The sequence below is a fragment of the Rhinolophus hipposideros genome (genome assembly GCF_964194185.1).
Source record: "Rhinolophus hipposideros genome assembly, chromosome: 16".
Classification (NCBI taxonomy): domain Eukaryota; kingdom Metazoa; phylum Chordata; class Mammalia; order Chiroptera; family Rhinolophidae; genus Rhinolophus; species Rhinolophus hipposideros.
The window spans coordinates 39,088,950-39,110,828 of NC_138062.1; the positions used below are offsets into that span (position 1 = coordinate 39,088,950).

The window sequence follows — 21,879 nt, forward strand, 5'->3', positions numbered from 1 at the left end:
TTTTGGCTATTGTGAACCAAACTGCTTCAACATGGGTGTGTGAATACAACACTTCTTTAGAGCACAATTCTCCCACTGGGGCGCTATTTGGGGCCGATAACCCTTCGTGGTGGCCCCCTCTTCTCTTGTAGGCTGTTTAGCAGTGTCCCTGGCCTCTACCTACTAGATGCCAGTAGTAACTGCCCCACAAATTGTGACAACTAAAAAATCTCTAGATATTTCCAAATGTCCCCTGAACGGCAAGATGACCCCCGATTGAGAACTGCTGCTTTAGACCTTTCAAGACTCTTTTGGCAAGAATAACACAGAAATAACTCCAGGTCTAAGACCTCTTCATAGTCTTAGGCGGTTTTCTGAGTTAGTCTTGGCGTGACTGAACTAAACAATGTTTGCTGACCCATTCGCATGAGTGTTCAACCCTCATACATGAATGGTGCCCAGTGAACAGCACTTGACTGTGAGTTTTCTCAAGCCCCAAAGGAGCGATCATGTACTCCCAGCCCCCACCTCAAAGATGGCCAAGGAAAAGGGGTGTGCCAGCATTTTCTTGTCTTCCAAAACTGTCTTCCGGTTCTGCCCATTGACATCAATGCTGGAGATGGAGTGGAGCTTGGAGTCGACCCAGTAGAGGCGGCCACTGGAAAGATCTAGAACCCACAGGTGGACAAGGAAAGGTCACATGATGAAACCGGAGGAGCCTATGAGCCTGGCCACTCTGCTTCCCAGCAGGAAGGAGCCCCCGAAGGACCCAACTGAGATGTGACCAGAAAAGCAGCTCTGACCACCCCCCCCCCACAGGGGCTGGGGCGGGGGGTTTGGGGGAGGGTTTAGTCGTGGGAGCTGCATGGTCGTGTTCAGCCGTGGCCTGGCCACTCTCCTCTCTTCCAGGATGTGCCTACTGCCCTGGGACCACAGTCCCACCAACATACCCAGGGTAATGCCATTGGGCCACTGGATGTCGTCCGTCACCAATGAGTAAACGTCCACACCATTCAGGCCCCCCTTTTTGATCTTGGCAGGAGTCCCCCAGTCCGTCCAGTACATGAAGCTGGTGGGAGAGCAGGGAGAACAGACATGTGGATGCCGGCGGGGCAGCTCCCAGCCAACGGCGAACAGCAGCCTCCACCTTTGGAGGCCAGGACTCTGAAACAGGGCCTGGGGAGGCCCCGAATTAGTTCCTTCTGCCCCCCCAACCTCACCTACTCTCCTTAGGCCTGCCACCCGGGGAGACCTGGAAGGATCTTAGAACCTTAAAGAACAAAAGGAGGTTTGGATTCCAACATCAGGATGGGGTCCCTGGAATCTGCACCCTAAGCGCTGCTTTCCGAGGGGTTTTAAAATTTATTTGTTTGTAATTAATTTTATTTTTCACTTTTCAAATATATATATAGGCATACCTCAGAGGTATTGAGGGTTTGGTTCCAGACTACCCCAGTAAAGCAGTGCTACCTTGTGAGCGGTAGGAGAAAAAAGGGGGACAAAATTCTACATTTCCATGTGCTGAATATCAGTTAAATGAATTATGGCCCATGCAGTGGCCAGGGATGAAACCCCACCTGCTAAATGAGACAGCCAAGTGCAGAGCAGAGAGCCAAAATGGGCTGCTATTCAGGTAAAGAGAAATACAAGAGCCAGACACACCCCACACACACCCCACTTATGTCTAAGTGGATTGTTTCTGGGAGCCTCTCTCTCTCTCTCTCTCTCTCTCTCTCTCTCTCTCTCTCTCTCTCTCTCTCTCTCTCTGTCTCTCTGTCTCTCTCTCTCTCTCTCTCTGTCTCTCTCTCTCGGCTAAATTTACTGGACTGCATGTCCTTCTACCAAATGAGAGAATTTATCTTATTCAACTGGGGCCCAAACTTGACCGGCCCACGTCTACCCCAGGGTCATACTTCCAGCCAAATGCTCCCTTTTCCTCTGATTACTGCTGTCCATTCTGGGGTTGTCAACATCCCTCCAGAATTGTGAAATTCCACACGTGACATGGTATGGCAGCAGATGTGGTCTGACAGGTACAGAGTACACGGGATGGGGCCATGCTTTCCTCTAGGGGACACGTGGACTGGTCCCTGTGGACCCTGGAGTTGCTGAGTCAGCCAAGGTGTCCTGTAGACACCGCCTGGGGCCTCCACAGGGTGGTGACCTTTGGTCTTTGCAAAAATCAGCCATTGATTAACGCTGGTCCTGTGTAGTTTCATCTTTCTCCAATCCTCTCCTGGCATAGGACACTGCCACAAAAGACTAAATCAGAATTTTATTTTCTAATTTCCAATAAGTATTAATTTCTAATACCAACTTAAATCAGTATTTAATTTCTGGTTTTGGACTCTATTCCACAAGGCAGGACTTTTCAGGGTCCACTTCCATCTCATGTGACACAGCAGACATCAGAGGGATTGATCCTCATGGTCTCCAAAGGGCAGGTGGGGAAGGCCCCCTGGTGCCAGCCCCCACCCCACTCAGTCTAGTCTCCTTTGGACACAAACCTTGCCCCCTCACTCTGAGTCCTAACTGGTTCTTCATTCTCCCTGTACTCCTCAGCTTTGGGGATACCCACCCATGCACGGGATCCACCACAATGGCCCTGGGCTTGGACCCTTTCTCTTTGAAGAGCGTCTTTCTCTTCACGCCCTTGGTGTCGGCCACGGAGATGGTGCCCAGGATGGAGTCGGTCCAGTATATGTTGCTGTGGATCCAATCCACCGCCAGCCCGTCGGGGGCCTGGAGGTCCTCGCCGATGACGGTGTCATAGGAGAAGCTGGGTGCTCTGTCAATCTGGGTGCTGAGGAGGGAGGAGGAGGAGGGCAAGGGCTTCAGTGCCAGGGCCATTATTTCTCCTGGGTCACTTGGGATACAGGCTGAGGCTCACCTGTAGATCTTCCTTTGGGACAAGTCGGACCAGTAGACTCTGTTGCTGGCCACCTCCATGTCCAGGGCCACCACGTTCTTCAAGTTCGGGATGAGGCTGGTGTATTCTCTGCGGTCCAGTGTCATCTTCCTCACCTCGTGGCGGTTGGTGAAAAAGAGGTAGGCGATGGTGCCTGTGGAGGAAGGAAGGGTGTGCAGGGGAACAGGAGGGACGCCTGACCCCTGCTTGTCACCCTGGGAGGCCTGGCTGAACCAGAGGAGACGACCAAGGCACAGGGTGAGTTGCCTCCCTGGTATATTAACCGTGAGGTTCTGACGCTCTGACCTCTGGAGCCTTGCCGATCCTGGAGGGCCTCGCCAGTTCCCATAGTTACCTACTCGCCTCAAGTGCAAACTAACCGGCCCACACATACCACCTCCTTTATGGGGTATCACACTCCAGGCCGCCATCCCTCTGTCCTTATCACCCCAGGGCCAGGAATCAGACAACCAGGGACAGTCCCTGCATCGTAGGGCCCGCTGAAATTATGCAAACTAGCCAATCCTAAGCTCTCTTCCGCTGCCTCACCTGTTCCTTCCCAGGAAAACCACAACAAAGGCTCCTGCTCACGCCCTCCCCTCGCACCCTCTGCTTCCTGACCAACCTTGATGCTTCCGTCTGGGGCACAGCGTGGTGTGATGTGTCCCCTCCTTTCAGGAACTGTGAGTTACAAACTGTCTTTACAGTGGCCTCACTGATCTGTTGGCCTCACCAAAGGTGCATAATAATATAAACTACATTTTAAAACACCTGGGCCCCAGCATTTTACATCTTAGAACCCAAAGTTGAAGAAATGATAACGGTTAATGTGCAGGGAGCAATTCCTTACAGTGCAGAATTCTTTTTAGTAATTTTCCTACTAAGTTTTCCCTCATCGATCCTCATACCCCTACAAGGCAGAGACTATTTTCAACCTCCCTTTACAGATAAAGGGATTGAAGCTCAGAGAGGGGAAGTGACTTGCCCAAGGTCACCCAGCTAGTGAATGGCAGAGCCGGGATTTGAACCCGTGTCTCTCGGACTCTGGGGTCTGTGCTATACCTATGACACCAATATTCACCAACAAACTAACCACTTCTACAACTGACCTCACTCAGAATATCCCTTCCCATGATGCCATCCCCAACCCCAGGATGGCACCTGTATAGACACCTAATGCTACAGATTACAATGAAAGTAAAAGGTCAAATCATGCAGCATTTCAGGAACTCTGCTCCAAGTTTTCCCCAGAACCGGAACGTGGGCGGGGTTGTGACAGAGGGAGGCTGGAGGCTGTCTAGAGGGATGATAACAGGGGCGAAGGACTTAAAGCCTAAGAGACTCTTAGGGAAACAGGCAAAGCTCGAAAATATTTCTGCAAAACTGGAATTACCCTGCAAGAGCAGAACATGACGCAAAAAGAACATTTGGGGAACTATATGGATGACAACTCTGCCAGAACAATTACGCCTCCAAAAACGCAGGATCCCTTGATTTAGGTGATTTGAAGAATTAGTGCATGGTTGAAGTTCTAACCTAAACTTCAGGTAGAAAAGAAACTCAACTATTTCTATTTTGTTTCATTATGATCTATTATAGTTTGGTTTCTTTTAAATGCACTTACTTTTCTTTTTGGTACAGGTAGTGTAACTAATAAGAAGAGACAGAGGAGGTACGGGCTGTTTGAGGCCATGGCTTTCTACCTCTTGTCCCCTGAAGTCCCTGGCGGGGATGGGTGCTACAAACTGTCCGCCATGGGGTTGACCTGTGTCTGCTGAGAAGCTGGACACGTGAGAGCAGCCTTCCAGCAAGACTGATTTTTAACTGCGCTGTCATTCACCTGCCAGAGGTCTCAGGAGCAAACAGCCTGTGCCCGGGTCATTTTCGTCTGTGCAAAGTTCAGATGCTGAAATTCCTCACCTGTTTGCTTTGGGAGCGGCCAGGCCAGCTCTCTCTCCCACACCCTCCGCGTACTTACCCGTAGCCTTGCAGGCCTTGGTGACGGGGTCCAACCTGAAGCCCGCCTTACACTCGCACTTGAAGCTGCCCTCAAGGTTCACGCAGACCTGGCTGCAGGCGTCAGGGTCCTGACACTCATCGATATCTGTGCGTTGGGACAGAGAAAGAGGTTGGGGACATCTTCCCCACAGGCCATGGGTAGAGCGATGGGCTCCGACCCAAAGCCATGCCCCACATGCCTTGTTACATAACAGATGGTGAAACCAAGGCACAGAGGGTTTGGCGACCATGTCGGAGGAAAAGGCCAAGGAGGCCCAGTGCCCACCCTGCTCGGGAATCACCTTCGCATCTTCGCTGGCCCGCCAGCTGGAAGCCCTTGGGACACAAGCACTCGTAGCCAATCTTGAGGTCGTTGCAGATATGGGAGCAGCCACCCTTGTTGTCCAGGCACTCGTTGGTCCCTGCACCGGGGGAGGGGCACAGGCTGGTCACACTCCGGGCTCCAGCCATCCCTTTCCCTGCCACCCTCACTTGTTTCACCATCTTTATCACAGTCACAATGACTTTGAGTGAAGTACCAGGACCCCTAAGAGGACTTGAAATTACCACTGTCATGAGCAACAAAATGGATGAACCTGGAGGACATCATGCTAGGTGAGACAAGCCAGACACAAAAGGACGACTGCTGTGTGATTCCACCCGTATGAGGGCTTTAGAGGAATCAAATTGATAGAGAGTAGAATGGTGGGTACCATGGGGCGTGGGAGGGGAATTAGTGATTGATGGGGACGGACAGAGTGTCAGTTTGGGAACATGAGAAAGTTCTGGAGATGGCTGGTGGGGATGGTGGCACAACAGTGTGAATGTATTTAATGCCACTGAACTGAACACTGAAAAAATGGTTAAGATGATAAATCTTGTTATTTTCTTCGACCACAATTAATAAATTTTTTTCGATTATAAAAAATAAAAACCACATACCACGGTTACGTATATTAACTCTTTTAATCCTGCCAACAACCCTTAAGGTAGCTGAACTACAGCTGGAGAAACTGAGGCATCACCAAGTTAAATGACCTGCCCAACATCACACACACCACTGGACTCACACCCTGGGCGTTGGCTCCACAATCCGTGCTCTAGCCTCTACACCAGGCATAGCCCGATAGCTAAGAATGGCTTTCACATTTTTAAATAGTTGAAAAAGAAGAATGAGAATCAAAAGAAAAATGTTCTTTAACATCACATAAAAATTCTATGAAATTCAAATTTCAGTGTCTGTAATAAAGTTTTCTTGGAACATACATTCATATGCACACATCTGCGTGCGTAGGTGTGGCTGCTTTCCTGCTACCATGGTCTAGTTGAATAACTGTGACAGAGACCACATGACCATAAAAGTCCGAATAGTTACATAACAATGCGTCACAGAGAGTTGCCAAAACTTTACAAGCAGCCCATCACCCAAACCCAGCAGGCCTAGGATGTGTGAGCCACTATAGTCCCTCCTATGGATGTGAAAACTGAAACGTGGAAGCAAGCCACGTATCCTCCCCATATCTGTGCTTCCCAGAGCCAAAGCACCTGGCGGCACGGATGGGCTGGAGCCTTGCGACCCCACAGAGCACATGTGTGGGTCCCACGCCTAGCTCCCTAGGAGCTCGAGAGCTGCCAGCACCCCGGGGCTCACCACACTCCTGGAGGGGCTCGTCCGACCAGTCCCGGCAGTCCCGGACCGAGTTGCACACTTTGTCCATGGTGATGCATTCGCCGCTGTGGCACTTGAACTTGTCGGGGCCTTGGCACAAAGTCACTATGAGAGCCAAAAAAGAGGGTTAGGTGCTTCTGAGCTGCAGGACCCTGCTTAGGGCTTTTTACGAATATAGTTAATTTGTATAAAATTATATGCAAATGTGTTCACTAATAAAACATAATAATTATGTTAAGCTGTGAACCCAGCTTAAGAATTAGGATGTCACCAAGAGCAGGAGTTGGCAAACTATGGACCATGGCCAAACCCACCCACTGCCTGTTTATTTAAATAAAGTTTTATTGGCACACAGCCTGGCCTATTCATTTCTATACTGTCTGTGGCTGTTTTCTCGAGACAATGGCAGAGTTGAGTAGCTGCAACAGAGACTGTGGCCCACAAAGACAAAAATATTTACTATCTGGCCTTTTATGGGAAAAGTTTACAGACCCCATGACTTAGATCATCATACCGTATTACCGTCCCATCCCCTTACGCTCTGCTACACCCCCAGAGGTAACAATGATCCTGAATTTGGGGTTTACCACTCCCTTATTTTTCCTTAATAGTTCTATCAGACATGTACGAACAATATGTTGTTGAATTTTGCTTGTTTTTGAGTCTTGTAAAATAGTTGTATTCAGTAATCTCTTGTAACTTGCTTCTTGCTGTCAGCCCTGAAGTTCTGAGGTTTGTATGTGTTGCTGCTGAGGGTTGTAGCCTCATTTTCTGAGCTGTATGATAGTCTGCTGTGTGTCTACGTCATCATTTTAATATTTCCACACACCCGTGTTCATAGCAGCATTACTCACAATAGCTGAAAGATGGAAGCCACCCAAGTGTCCATCAACAGATGAATGTATAACACAGTGTGGTCCATCCACACAATGGAATATTATTCAGGCTTAAAAAAGGAAGGCAATTCTGACACGTTACAATGTGGATGAATCTGGAGCACATTATGCGTAGTGAAATAAGCCAGACACAAAAAGACAAACATGATTTCACTTATACCCTAGAGTAGTCAAACTCAGAGAGAAAGTGGAATGGTGGGTACCAGGGGCAGGGCTGGGGGAGAGGGGATTGGGAACCTAAGTGCTTAATGGGGACAAAGTTTCAATTTGGGAAGACGAAAAAGTTCTGGAAATGGATAGTGGTGATGGCTGCACCACTACGTGAATGTACTGAATGCCACAGACCTGAACACTTAAAAATGGTTAAGATGGTAAATTTTATGTGGTATATATTTTACCGGTTAAAAAAAAAGATAGTGTATTATCAGAATTTAACTTTTTGTTCACTAAAATGTGTTTGGGCTTATAAATATCTTCACAAAAAGTATTTTAAAAAGCAGTATCCATACATGATGTATATTTTACCACAATTACAGTTTTTTAAATTAATTCTGCTGCTGAGGAATCCTTGGGCTGCTTCCAGCGTTTGGCTGTCAGTACTGTGCCGCTCTGCATGACCAGAGCCTGTCTGCTGGAGTCATTTCCAGGAGCGGGACTAGTGTGTTGTAAATTCAGGGAAGTGTTTTACGTGGACTTGTTTTGTGCATGTAACTCTGAGCTCAAAGATTCGGACTCTGACCACTCCAACCTCACTAAATCTCATAGTCCTGAAGTAGGTGCTTTCATTTTGTACATTTTTCAGATCAGGGGGTTCAAGGAAGTTGCTCAAGGACACACACTGGTGAGGAGCTGACCTGGGAACCTCCACGCTCGTCTGGGATCCACCCCGCTCGCCCCACGCCCCTCCTTGGGGCACGGAGCTCACCATTGATGCAGCCAAGCTCATCACTCTTGTCCTTGCAGTCATACTCCTTGTCGCACTGCTGGCTGCCGTGGATGCAGGTCCCATCCAAGCACTGGAACTCGTCAGGCCGGCACGTGGTCTTAGCTGGGAGAGACAGAGATCGTGTAGATTTTTCTCAAGCAGCAGCCAAAACGGGACAATCCCCACCTTTGAAGCAGCAATTTTCCAACAGCCTCACAGGAGCCTGCTGCCCTGGGCTTCGGGAACAGAGTGTGGACTGAGGAGGTTTCCACATGAAGAAACACATCCACCCTCGTCCACCAGCATAAGACAGCAGCTCATCCATTTTATCTCCTTCTTTGAGAGGGATAAAGAGGAAAGAGGGGGTGTTCCTTCCCACCACAGGGGGAAGACTCCCCAGGTACACCTATCTGTCTTTGTATTCTCAAATGTAACCAATGTAGAGTTTAGAAGATTTTTTTTTATGGTGATAAGTACTTTTTTCCTTAATGAAGTAGAATCACGGAAAATTATTACTAAAGTAATGGAGCAAACATTGGAAAATAGGAAACGGGAGGAAAGCACCCACAATCCAAATACCTCACCACAACTTTTAAGGTTTTCCTAGACTTCTCTCCAGTTTTGCCTGATATGCATTTTTTAGATCACATTTAATTCATTAAAAAGCTACAGACCCAACAGGCCATTCTCAGCAGAAAAGCAATGATGTGATCTCAAGCTAGACAGAGTCAGGTCAAGTAAATTATGATGTCAGATCAATACCACCAAGCATAATGCAATCATTCAAAGGACAGACTGCAGACATGAGAAATGTTAACGAGATGACGCTATGTGATAAAAGACTACGTAACAATTACATCTCGGAGGATACACATGGTGACTGGAATAGGGTAATGGCCGTGGTCCAGACCTTGACCTCACACTGGATTAGCTTTGTGCTTAAACATGTTTATGTTTTCTGCACTTTCCTGTGGGTTATATTGTACAATAAAAATGTTTACAGGGCGGCCGGAGGGCTCAGTTGGTTAGAGCGCGAGCTCTGAACAACAAGGTTGCCTGTTCAATTCCCGCATGGGATGGGGGGCTGCGCCCCCCGCAACTAAAGACTAAAAACAGCGACTGGACTTGGAGCTGAGCTGCGCCCTCCACAACCAGATTGAAGGACAACGACTTGGAGCTGACGGGCCCTGGAGAAACACACTGTTCCCCAATATTCCCCAATAAAATTTTTTTAAAAATTAACAATTTTAAAATTTGATTTCATGATGTCAGTGAGAAGACATAATAAATCTGTGGGCAGAATGATCCCCTCTCCACCTTTAAAAAAACAATGCAAATTTTGGGAGCTCTGTTCAGGTGGATACTTCCTCTGCTGTAACATATGTAAAAAGGGAAATGATCTTATTTTTAACCCCTATGTAATCTTTGCAATAAAGAATAAAAAACAACCAAAGGTGACTTTAGCAAAGCACGAACTTGGATGACAGCTAAAATGGTAGGCAGACGGGATTTTTACTTTCACAGGTGTGTTCTCAGAAGATTACGCTGCCTTTCTGTACCTCAGTTTCCCCATCTATAAAGAGTAGGGGAAACCTGCGCACAAGATATGGGGATGAAATGAGTTTGAGACTTGATCACATACAAAGTCATCCATTGTCTTTAAAATATGGTGTTAAAAATGTCAAATTACACCTACACAGTGATTACAACTCTATGAAAACTGCGCATGTGGGCAAAGATACTGAAGACACACAAAGATGAAAACACCTTCTGGATTGACAGTGATTCTCCATCACAGGCCTTAAAATAATGGCCTGTGGGGTTCAAGGAGAACGGACCTGACACAGGGCCAGCACCAAGGCCACATCCTTTGTGTGCACCATCTCCAAGACTGGAGCCACTAACCATGGGTGGCTATTCAACTTTCAATTAATTCAAATGAAACAAAACTAAAAATTGTGTTCTTCAGTTGCACTATGCAACGCTGGCAAGCTTTTGCACTGGGCAGAGCAGATGTGGGACGCATCCCAGAAAGTTCACTATGGGGTAGCACTGGATTCTAATCGCAGCTGGCCAAGGCCAATGCTATTGCCCCATTTTACAGGGGAGGACACCACAGCCCAGCAAGGTTGAGTCCTTGGCCAAGGGTCACACAGCTCTGATGTTACCAGAGTAATTGTGGTTTTTGCAATTATTTTCAACCTTTTAAACCGCAATTACTTTTGCACCAACCAAATAATACTGCAGCTTGTCCCTTGCTCCCCTTGTCAAAAAAGAGATTAATTAAATAGGCGTGTGGCTGGAAATCGTTTAACCATCTAAAGGCACCTGGGGGAGCACGGGGACAGGTCAGGGGATCCCGCTAGGCGCCCCTACCGCAGTTCTCCTCGTCAGACTTGTCCTTGCAGTCGGGGCCGCCATCGCAGCGCCAGCTGGAGTGGATGCATTCCCCGCTGCGGCAGTGGAACTCCAGGGCCGAGCAGGGGTTTTCCCCATGTGTGGCGGATATGTTGCGGGCACCACAGTGCAGCGGCCACTCGTCTGAGCCATCATCGCAGTCGTCGTCGCCGTCGCAGACCCACAGCTCAGGGATGCAGGTGGAGCTATTGCACTGGAAGCTGGAGGGACCGCAGGTGGGTGTGGGGCAGGACGCCTCGTCGGAGCCATCCAAGCAGTCCCAGTCCGAGTCGCAGACGAACCCTGGCGCGATGCACTTCCCGTCGTGGCAGCGGAACTCGTCCGGGGAGCACGTCTTGGGGGCTGCGCAGACAGATGGGAGACAACCCCGTCATGGGGGACCCCCCCCCCCATCTCTCAACACCAGCCGGTTCTACAGAATGAGGACACTGAACAAGGAGAGGCCAGATCCTAGGAAGTGGCTCCTGGAGGGGGAGGGTAGCAGTCAGGGGTCTTAGACTTGGAACCACTGCCTAGGCGGGACTCCCCAGCTCCTTCCTGGGCCCCCCCGGGCCTCAGTTTCCTCATCTGTTTGTGCCTCTGGGTATTATTATGAGGACTGGTGAGAACAGATCTCAGGTTGGGCTGGACACAAGGAAGCCTTATTTAAGGGTTATGATTATTAAAAGAGCCTCACCCCCAAAAAGGTGGTAATTATGTGAAGTGATGGAGGTGTTAAGTAATCTTATTGTGGTCATCATTTCACAATGTGAGTCTCTCGGTATCCTTAGGGGATTGGTTCCAGAAACCCCTGCAGATCCTGAAACCCCGGAATGCCCAAGTCCCTTACACAAAATGGAGAAGTGTTTGCCTATAGCCCGTATTTACATACGGGCCATAGCAGATACACCTACACATCACTTCATTTGCATAAATTCAGCATAGTTCTTGGCATGTGGCAAATTCAAGTTATACTTTTTGGAACTTGCTGGAATTTCCCCCTTCCCAATATTTTCGATCTGTTGGTTGAGTCCAGGGAGGCAAAATCCACTGATGCAGAGGGCGGACAGTGTATATGTCATATTTCAATTATATCTCAACAAAGGTGGAAGAAAAACTAAGTGCCTGGGAAAGAAGCCAATCCATTTCTTTTGTTTAAATGTTCCCCAAAGAGTTGTTTCATCAGATGACCACTAAGGAAGGTTAGATGTGTGTTTCTAAGGTAAATGTAAGTGAACACTCACATCTTGGTTAAAAAAAAAAACAACAAACTCTCTTAAGGGTTTTTATATTTCGTAAACTTGAAGATTTGATGTGATCTTAGTTATTTAAATTTCCCCCAATTATTTTGTTTCTGAGAACCTTACTCCATTAAAAATAAAAATCTACACAACTGAAAAAAAACAATAAGTAACACATAAAATCAAAGAGCCAAGACAGACACCCAGCTCTGAAGTGGAGTCCCCTCCAGGACTCGGCCTGTTTCTTTGCAGAAGCTGCAGCTTGGTGAAGCTTTCCTCCTCTTAGCGGTTAGTCGGGTGAGCGAGTTGGTGGGTGAGCACCTACTGTGTGCTCAGTCTCCTGGGGTGGTTGATGGTGGTCACAGTGATTCACCCACCGGAACGTGTGCCATGAGGTGGGCACTCAGCAAGGCTCACTGAGTGTGCTGACGACCCTAAGTGGGGCACCATCACTAGCCCCTGCAATGCATTCTGGTCAAAGTGGGGTTCAAAGGGTGGGAGGAGGGAGTTAGTACAAGCCCCCAGGAGATGGAGCTAAGTAAAGAGCAGCTGATCCGCACCTCGGACAGGGCTGCTGGGGGAACAAACTCTGACAGCTGCTGGATCCCACTTGGGCCACACTTACGACAGCCTTGCTCATCTGAGCCATTCTCACAGTCCACCTGGCCATCACACCTCCAGAACTGAGGAATGCAACGGTTGACACGGCCACCGCAGCTGAAGTCCTCCAACTTGCAGGTGACAGACCCTGTGGGAGAAACAGGACTGAGCCTTAACTCAAAGGGAAGACCAATCTGCCTCGCCAGTCCTAGCTGTGCCAATGAAGAACCCAGAGTTTTCAGAAAGAGGGTGCCAATCCCACTTTTCTAGGTCAAATTTTAATGGAGCATGTTAAAAATTAGACATTAGGTGTCGAAAAGGTTTTGGAACGAGATAGAGGAGCTGGTTATACAACATTGTGAATGTATTAACGCTACTGAATTGGTCACTTTAAAATGGTTAAATTTGTATTGCGTGAATTTCACCTCAATTTTTTTTAAAAGAGCTGTTAAAGAGAAGTTCTAGTAATATCTTCCCTTCCCATTTCCCAATTCATGGTTGAACACATCAGTCTGATGGCCAAATTCCAACTCATCTGTCACCCTCTCTCATCAAAAAGGGTTGAGATGGGTGTCACGCCCAAAGGGGACTCACTGCACGTCTCCTGGGACTCATCAGAACTGTCCTGGCACTCAGCACTCCCATCGCAAACCCACTTGTAGGAGATGCATGTCCCATCTTGGCACTGGAACTCATTTCTTTCACATTTGTCTTCCACTGAGAGAGAAGGAAAGAGGAAGGAAGTTTCAATGCCAAGGTCAGAAACTCACCAAACTACCTGTGTCTGTTTCTTGCCAACTTTAGAATGAACCAGAAATATAACCATTTTGTAACAGTGGTTCCCAGGAAATGAAACACACACAACAAATTAAATTTTATGAACCAAAAATATAGCAGAGGGTGCAGAGAGAGAGAGAGAGAGAGAGAGAGAGAGAGAGAGAGAGAGAGAGAGACTTGTCAAAAATGTGTAATTGTTGTTGAATCCAAAGTGAGAATCCACTGGGATCTGGGAACAAAATATTAGAACTTCTGTTCACATTAATAAAAAAAAGTATTTAGCATATTACACACCTGTATTGGAAACAGTAATGAAGAAAATTAACACTGCAAAAATCATTAAAACTTGGAGCCGGCCCGGTGGCTCAGGTGGGTGGAGCACCATTCTCCTAACGTTGAGGTCACTGGTTTGATTCCCACATGGGCCAGAGAACTGAGCTCTCTACTGCTAAAATTGTGAACAATGGCTCTCCCTGGAGCTGGGCTGCCGTGCGCAGCCAGAGGTGGGTATGAGCTGCTGTGGACTAGCGTGTGCTGCAGTGAGTGGCTGGCAGCCATCGTGAGCGGCTGACCGACAACCGGCCACCGACTGCCTCAGCCGGGGGGGAGTGCAAGGCTCATAACACCAGCATGGGCCAGGGAGCTGTGTCCTACCCAACTAGACTGAGAAAACAACAGCTTGAACTGGAGTGGGAGGGGAAAGCAGAAAAGGGGAAAAAAAGTCATTAAAACTTGAGGAAATTTTTCCAGTAGGTAGAGTGGAAATATTAAAAGAAAAACATGAGAAATTAATGTGCAGGCCAGACAGCAGAGATCCCGCAGCAAAGATAATCACACAGAGGGTGCCAAAAAATATGTATACACATTTTAAGAGGAAAACTGTATTAAAATTGTAATACTCAATATATACCAACAACAAAAGATGAATACAAGTCACATTTGACTTCTCCAATTACAAGAGGTGCTCAAAGTGGTTACTGTCAGCGTCCAGACACTTCTGATTACGCTGAACTACTGCTTGAGCAACGTTGACCAAAGTGTCCACTTGTAGACATTTTTTTGGCATCCCCGGTATATCTGAAGGTCGGATCCAAAGAAATGGAACAGAAACTGTAGCTTAGCTGTAATAAGAGAATTTTTTTCCTAGGAAAAGAAAGACTCAGATTTTCACATAAAAATAAAGACAAAGTAAGTGTTTGGGAAATTTCCTAAAATACATGATTTTTGTACCTGGGAAAAGAGATCAAAATTATATTGATTGCATTTTGTTTTAGGTATTATGCTTTGATTTAGAATGCGTGAACTGTGTGTGAACTGGAATCACAGCAAACTTTTATTGGGTGGTGATACCTGGTAATAAAAATCTATTAATCCTGACGTATAAACTGATTTTCTATGTAAACTAAAACAATAAGGCCAATAAAAATTTTGATTTGACTTATCTAAACATGCTTTATATTGAATAAATAAGGAAATAAGACAAAAACAATAAATCCTGCAGGTAGCAGGATTTTCCTGATGAGTCAAATGTTCTACAGGCAAATAGTATATAAAATATAAGTTTTGATTGATGGATAGATTACTTATATGTTTCATTATCCTAAGAAGATTAAGAAGGCTTTTCTATTTATCATTTAATTTTGAATGTTAGCCATAACCAAGAAAATTGTTTAATGGTTTGTGGAAAATTTGGCCACAAATTTCTGCAAAAGTTGCAAAAATTTTATGCAAAATTTTGCACAAAGGTAATTCCCATGTATGCATCATACTTGAAGCAGAAATCACATCTCCAGAAAGTGATTCCACTCCTGGGAGAATCTTCTGGACAAAAAAGAACTGGGGAAAGTAAATAATGATTCTGACTGCCCCTGAGAGAAGCCCTCCCTTCATTCTGACGAGGAATGACCAAGATCTTACAAGCTGTGTCATCTATAGTCTTTTCATATATTTAGATGTGTCTTTTCCCTTGATATTCTCTTTAAACACCATCAATTTGAAGATCACCTTCCTGAAAAATAGGACACCATTTGCTATATTTTATTACTCTCCTCTGCTTTACTGTGAGAAATTGTTCTGCTATCCAGAGTGTGTAACATTTATACAAGAGACAGGCAGGTTTTTACCACAGCCATAAGATGCTAGGAAAAGGTAAGATGGGTTATGATTTTCCATGACCTGATTCTAGCTGTCAAGGAATATTCTGCATTTTTAGGACTTTTGGAGGACCTTGCAAAAAGATCATCTTTTACTGCCCTAGAGTCTGTGGAGCACAAATAAACATTTGGGTTGGTTTTCCTTGTAAATAACTACTTATTTATTTACTGACTCTTTGCTTATTTATTTACTTATATATGTATGTGTGTATTTGAGTTCTCAGATATGCATGGACAGAGGGAGAAAACTGATTTGGCATATCCAGTAAAGGGATCCATGGAAGAAAGGTATGCCCCCTTCTCACGTCTACTTTGATGGTCCACCCAGCCCTTTCATGCAGATTCCCTGAGAGGCAGTGTGTGAGGTGGTTAGACAGACCTGGGTGTAAATGGCTTTCCGGGCCATTTAACTAGAATGACTTGGGCAACTGACTGAACACTCCTTGGCCTCAATTTCCTCATCTATAAAATGGGAGAAGATCAATCCCTATTTCTAAGAGCGTATTAAACACCAGAACAAAAAAGAAACCCTGCCCAGAGGCTGACACAATAGACATCAGCTTAAAAACAGACAGGTGATATGTTCATCCAATGGGACATGACTTTGAAATAAAAAGGGACAAGTATCTGATAAACACATCAACACGGATAAATTGCCGAAACATTCTGTGTGTCTGGTTTCTTTTGTTCAAAAGTATGTACTCTGATTGCATTTATGTGAAGTGCTAGTTCAGTCAAAACTAACCTATAATGATAGAACTCAGATTAGCAGCTGCCTTTGGTATGTGGGGGCGGTAATTAAATTAGAGAAAGGGGCACAAGGAAACTCTCTGGCAGGCTAGAAACATTCTATATCCAAATGGGAGGTGATTACATGGAAATTAACATTTATAAAAACTAACTGAACTGTTGTTCACTTAATATCTGTCCATTTTATAGTATGTCAATTATTCCTCAATTTAGAAAGAAAACAAACTCTGGGTCTTCAAAGTTCAAGTTCCATGCTTTTGCCAAAAGTTAGGAAACTAGTTAGATGAGATTAGGACAGATAGGAGGAGGGCCCAAAGGAGGATAGAGGTGATAGAAATACAAGGCGTGTTTCATCAGAACTTGGTAAGTGTGAATTACAAAGTCCAGGTGACAAGGACAATGAGCGGAAGAAAGGGAGGGAAGAGGGAGCAAGTGAGTTGAGCTTTGGAATCTGCCAGGGTCACACACACTGATAAGTGTATTATTGCCCAACCACTGATGGGAACAGGTTGTCTCCTTCGGAGACTCATCTACAATACACCATGTTGCTCATGGCTGAATCATGATCGTTGATTCACTTCTCCTTGACTCTGGCACACAGGGTGGGCAAAAAGCAATTGGGATTTGAAGATTCTCAGGAAAACAACTAAAAAGGAAGTTCAGGCACGGGACACTGGCAACAAGGATCTTGGAGGAGGAGCCTGTCGTCACCCCCCCAACACAGCAAAGCTTTGGTTACCACCATAGACTTAAGAATATCCAAACCTGTGGAGAATTGTTTAAGTTTATTTGAGCCAAACTGACGACAATTGCCGGGAAGCAAGATCTCAAATGCTATGCAGAATTGATAGTTTTGCTGATTCTTTTAAGTATTTGAGATTAAGGAAGGAATGTAAGGAAGATTACATGGAGGTGGGAAAAAGCAAGGTGGGAGTTGAATTACAGGCTAGTTAACAGGATTATATGCTCTCTTGTGGGTGGTTACTCTTATTGCAAAAGTATGTTAACCTAGATGCACAGAAACGATGCAAGTCCAACAAGGGACAGGGTTTGCTTAAGGCAAAGATTAACCTTTTACTAAAGAAGTTGCATGGCTGAGGTGTGACTACCGACCATGACCTGCCCAGTTAGGGATTTATGATCAGATAACCTGTGAGCTTACTTTCTGTAAAACCCCTTTTTCATCCACCACTAATGTTCTCGCCTCCCAACATTTGCACAAGGATCCATCCACAAACAAAACGTGCCACTGAAATAATACTGTCTTAAGGCCCTTTAAAGAGGGATAAAGATTAAAAACAATAAACCCCTTTCGTGGACATCAAGACTTCACCTGGCAACAGTTCTCCAAATATTTCCTAACCACAGAAGGTTGAAGTCCTCACCAACAGGAAGACCCCCACCACTACCTATTTCAGACGAGGTCATCCAACAGCTGGCTGTTGGGTGCTCAATCAGCTCCAGACAATGTTTGAAAAGTGGATAGCTTTTACAGTTAGTTTCATTTAAATTTCAGCAAAAGTAAAACAGAGCAGACACCTCCATATCTCCTCCTGCTGAGGATGCCTAAAGTTACATAAGCACTCCAAAAAAAGTCTCTAAACTCTAGCCCTTAGATCTCTCTTGTCATGAGTGACCAATCAGGAACAAAGTTATTGAAACAGAAAAGGAGAATACGCAGTTCTGCTTTTTCTCCAGAGCACAAATGAGGTAGCAAATGCTTTCGATGTTTGCTGTCCCGTGCTACTGAAGATAGTTGTGGTAAGGGAAATCAAAATTATAGACAGAATCATTTCCTGGAAAAAAAAAATGGCTGGAACTAACAAAGTTAGTTAGAAAATGAATGGGAAATCAATTTACCAGGATTCTTTTCCAAACTCAGATGCCAAGGTATTTTCCCCAGGAGTGATCTCTATCCCCAGGTTGATTTTGTTGCCAGCAATTTTGGGGAGCAGTAGCCTGTCTCTGTCACTTCACTGTTCACTGCTGGTTACTTCCGCAGTTCTTAGCAACAAATGGTCACTTGCTTGATGCTGGGTGAAGTCTGGATGTTATTAGTGTACTTAATCAGAATGTGAAGGGACCATCAAAGCATGAGCAACAAAGGCTCTAGAATTGGATCTTATCAGGGGAGGAACCCCACAGATAAGAGCTGGACTAGCCTGGAAAGAAAGAATGAAGCACATCATTCCCCTTAAAGGTTTGCAGTCTCCAAAAAGCTCTCCCTATCTTTTACCAGTTTGCCCGGAAGAAGTTGCTAAAGCAGATACAACTCTTAGGAGGACATTACTTTCTCTTGGAGTTCTGGTATGCCCTTGGCATATTTGATACTCTAGTCACAACTGTTGTATACATGTAGATGTGAACAAAAAACCATCTCCATCTTTGTGTCCCTTCATGCTGTGACTTTTAACCAACCTCGCTGTCCTTAGTAAGCATATCAAGGCCTTCTAGTTAATAAGTGTCCATGTTCCTTAAAATTTAACCAAAAATACTTTTGTTAGTAATGGCCAGGATGACTACTGAGATGAGTATCAAACTGGGATAATAGGGACCACCGGAGGTATGGCCCTTGGCATGACTGCATTGTCCCTTTGTCTTGTCGGTCATTAGTACCTAAGTTATACTATTAAAAAAAAAAAAAACAGGTGCAGTAACAGGAGTCTTCAGCAGAGAACAATTTGTGCAAAACCGTTGGGTCTTCTCTTCCACTCTGACCCAATCTTGCCTTAAGTAAATTACCCTATAATAAATTCTGTTATATTCTATAGAGTTGCCTGCTTTGTTCGTCAGTCTTAAGATACCTTCTCCTTACGGAGGCTGTTACTGCACCTTTGCTCCAGTAGGACAACTGTTAGCAGATTTTGATCTGGCTAAGTGAAGGCCTGCAGTTCAGATTCCAACTACTTCATTCACAAAGGAAACGGACAATCTCCCACCTGCCCCCAGGACAGGCTTTGAAGACAGCTCAGGAGCGAGTTGGGGCAGCCAGGGTTGCTACGAATGTAGGGCATCTTGTTCGCAGGGAGGAGAGAAGTCGCTGCCAGCTCTCAGGAGTCTGGGGAACACGTCAGGACTCAGAGTTTCCTTGAGAACAGGGGAGAGACCCCCAGCCACCCAGTGAGAGACAAAACTAAAGGAAACAGCACATCTTGCTCCAGACTTCATTGCCATTATTTCCTTCTCGGGAAGGAGTCAATCAGTGTGTGAACTACAGGTTAATCAAGTGTCACTGGACCAAGCCACGCTCCCTCCACTTCACGCAACGGGGGGTGAAATGATCACCCCAGTCCTCCGCTGTGTGAGGGCAGCCTCCCTCCTTCCCTCCCTTCCCGGCAGAAACCCACGTGTCACAGGTAGGCATCCCACGAGGTCAGAGCTCTCTACTCAAAGCCAACCCCTCCGCCCATAAAAACAACTTCCTGCCATCCCGTTAACCAGGCAACCCCAGGCCTTTTATGGGCTGAGCTGGTCCAACACAGGAAAAGGCCCGTGTGTATCTATTACCCAGGGCAGGGTCAAACGCCTCTGGAAGCTCGTTTTTTAAAAACCACTCAGGATCATGCACCAACTAGCCTCTTGCCCAAATCTAAATTTGAAACCACCTAAAATGAAAATTCGCCATGTGAACAGCTCCACTGAACCTCTTTAGAGTCTCTGGACAAACAAGGCGACCCTGAGGGGTCCGCCGGGTGTCGCTGGCTCCCGGTGCCTGCGCCTCCCCGAAGTGCCGGCCCCACGAGGGACCGGCATTTCAGCCTCAGAAGGAACCAAGGCGCGTCTGCGACTAGTCCCGGGCAGGCGAAGCGAGGGAGGCCCTGAAAACAAAGTGGGGATGAAGCCCTCGCCACAGATCGCGGAGGAAACCGCAAGGAGAAGCAGGCGCCCTGAGGCGGCGGATCCAGGGGCCCGGGGCGTGTCGCCTCCTTTGTGACAGGAGCCGGGATCCGACACGAGGAATCTCCTCCGCCCGCCTCACCCAGAACGACGTGCAGCACGACTCCTGAGCCAGCCCCGCCCCATGCAGCGCGCCTCCGCAGTAGCCGCCTCCCATTGGTCAAGAGGAGAGGCTCGAGGCTCGCCTGTTTGAATCGCGTCCAATGGGAGATCGGGGGCGGGCCGGCGGGGCGGGGGGCGGGGTGGGAGGCGTTGGCCTTCGGCAGAAGCGCGCGTGCAGAGCCTGGGGCCCACGCGTTCTGCTCGGCTCGGAGAGCCAGTGGCGCCCTCGGGCAGCACAAAGCCAACTAGGCCGCCTCGGTAACTCCTGCCCGCGGGCGGGCGCGGAGGAACACCTGCAGCGACCTCCAGGCTGGCCTCCAGCGGGGCTTCTCGTCACCCTTGCCCCAAAAATAACTCGGGGAAGGGGTCCCTCATCCCCAGGGCTGGAGGTACTCGTGCCTTGCTCTGAGGGAGACAAGGGGATCCCCCCCTTCACGGAGACTTGTGGGGAAATCCGCATCCCGTTTCGCCTGACTCCTCCAGATTCCCCAACCCCTCGCGCCCCTTACTCTCCCTTCAGCTGTGTCGAAAGGACTTCGTGCCATTTCCCCCCACGTCTCCCAAGGATGGAGTGATTTTTCGTTTTCCCCTTAAAAAAAAATTTACCACGGGGCTCTCGGAGTTCGAGGAGCTCATCGCGGCCCCGCGCGGGCGCCTGGAGCTAGCCTTACCTGCAGCCCGCGCCGCGGCGAGGAGCAGGGCGACGGACCAGCACAGCCTCATGCTCCCAGCCCCCCCCAGCAACGCCCCGGCCCGGGCCGTTGTCCGCTGTCCACGGTCCTCAGTGTCCCCGCTGGAAACCCGGGCTTCGCGCAGCCCAGCGGTGACTGCACGCGGGGCCCCAGTCATTTGCAGCATTTCAATGCGAGGTTTCTCCTAGGGGGGAGGAGTTTGCAGTGGGGTGATTTTCAAATATCTTCACCTCGCTGTGAGAGGAGGAGTTGTGAGAGGAGGAGTTTCGAACGGCTGATGTGGCCTAGGCCCCTTAACCCGTGAAGCCCTGACGGATTCCGCTGCTTTCCAAAGCCGCTCCAGGGCGGGCTCCTGGCTTTGTCGAATTTGGGTAGCCCGTGAAAAACGGAGCCTCCCCAAACTGGAAATGTGCCTTCTAAAAGTGCCTCCTTAGGCATCCCTTAACTTCTAATTGCTATCTTTCTCTTTGGTGCCCAAAGATGAAACCGTCTGTCCTTCCAAAATATCTAATTGGCTAACGGCAATCTCCCCTCTGCCTCAAAAGGAAAAACTAGAAATGTTGGAAACTTCCCCCCTCCTTTCTCTATTGCCTTTTCCTTTCTAGGAATTGTATATAGATTTCAACTGTGTTCGGTCCTATACAGTTTTTAGAGAGCTTTTCCAAGTTACAGTACAAACGGTAATCAATAAGGCATTTAAATAAAATTCTCACAGAAGTACAGCCAAAAACTGATTTTTGGTGGGCTCCGGCACTTACATGAATTAGGAGCAAAAACGTCTCTAAAATCAATTGACCCATAACCTGGAGTCTGGACATTAATTTTTTAAATTATTTCTTTATTAGCATTTATTTGATGCTGAATTTACTTCTGACCCATAAGTTTGTGTTCCTTC

The 21,879-nt window shown here is 47.0% G+C and overlaps 1 protein-coding gene across 1 annotated transcript in view; it reads right to left on the reverse strand.

Moving 5' to 3' along the window:
• Positions 1–21,164, reverse strand: part of LDLR (low density lipoprotein receptor) — a 28,423-nt gene extending 7,259 nt beyond the window's left edge. The window contains exons 1-12 of the mRNA XM_081076824.1: positions 20,964–21,164; positions 13,208–13,330; positions 12,639–12,761; positions 10,752–11,135; positions 8,376–8,498; positions 6,537–6,659; positions 5,188–5,307; positions 4,866–4,991; positions 2,870–3,041; positions 2,558–2,782; positions 930–1,048; positions 508–647 (exon numbers count right to left, since the gene is read on the reverse strand). Of these exons, the coding sequence (XP_080932950.1) occupies positions 508–647; positions 930–1,048; positions 2,558–2,782; positions 2,870–3,041; positions 4,866–4,991; positions 5,188–5,307; positions 6,537–6,659; positions 8,376–8,498; positions 10,752–11,135; positions 12,639–12,761; positions 13,208–13,330; positions 20,964–21,150 (1,965 nt within the window). The 5' untranslated portion in view covers positions 21,151–21,164. The remainder of the gene's footprint in view (positions 1–507; positions 648–929; positions 1,049–2,557; positions 2,783–2,869; positions 3,042–4,865; positions 4,992–5,187; positions 5,308–6,536; positions 6,660–8,375; positions 8,499–10,751; positions 11,136–12,638; positions 12,762–13,207; positions 13,331–20,963) is intronic.
• Positions 21,165–21,879: the final 715 nt, after the last annotated feature.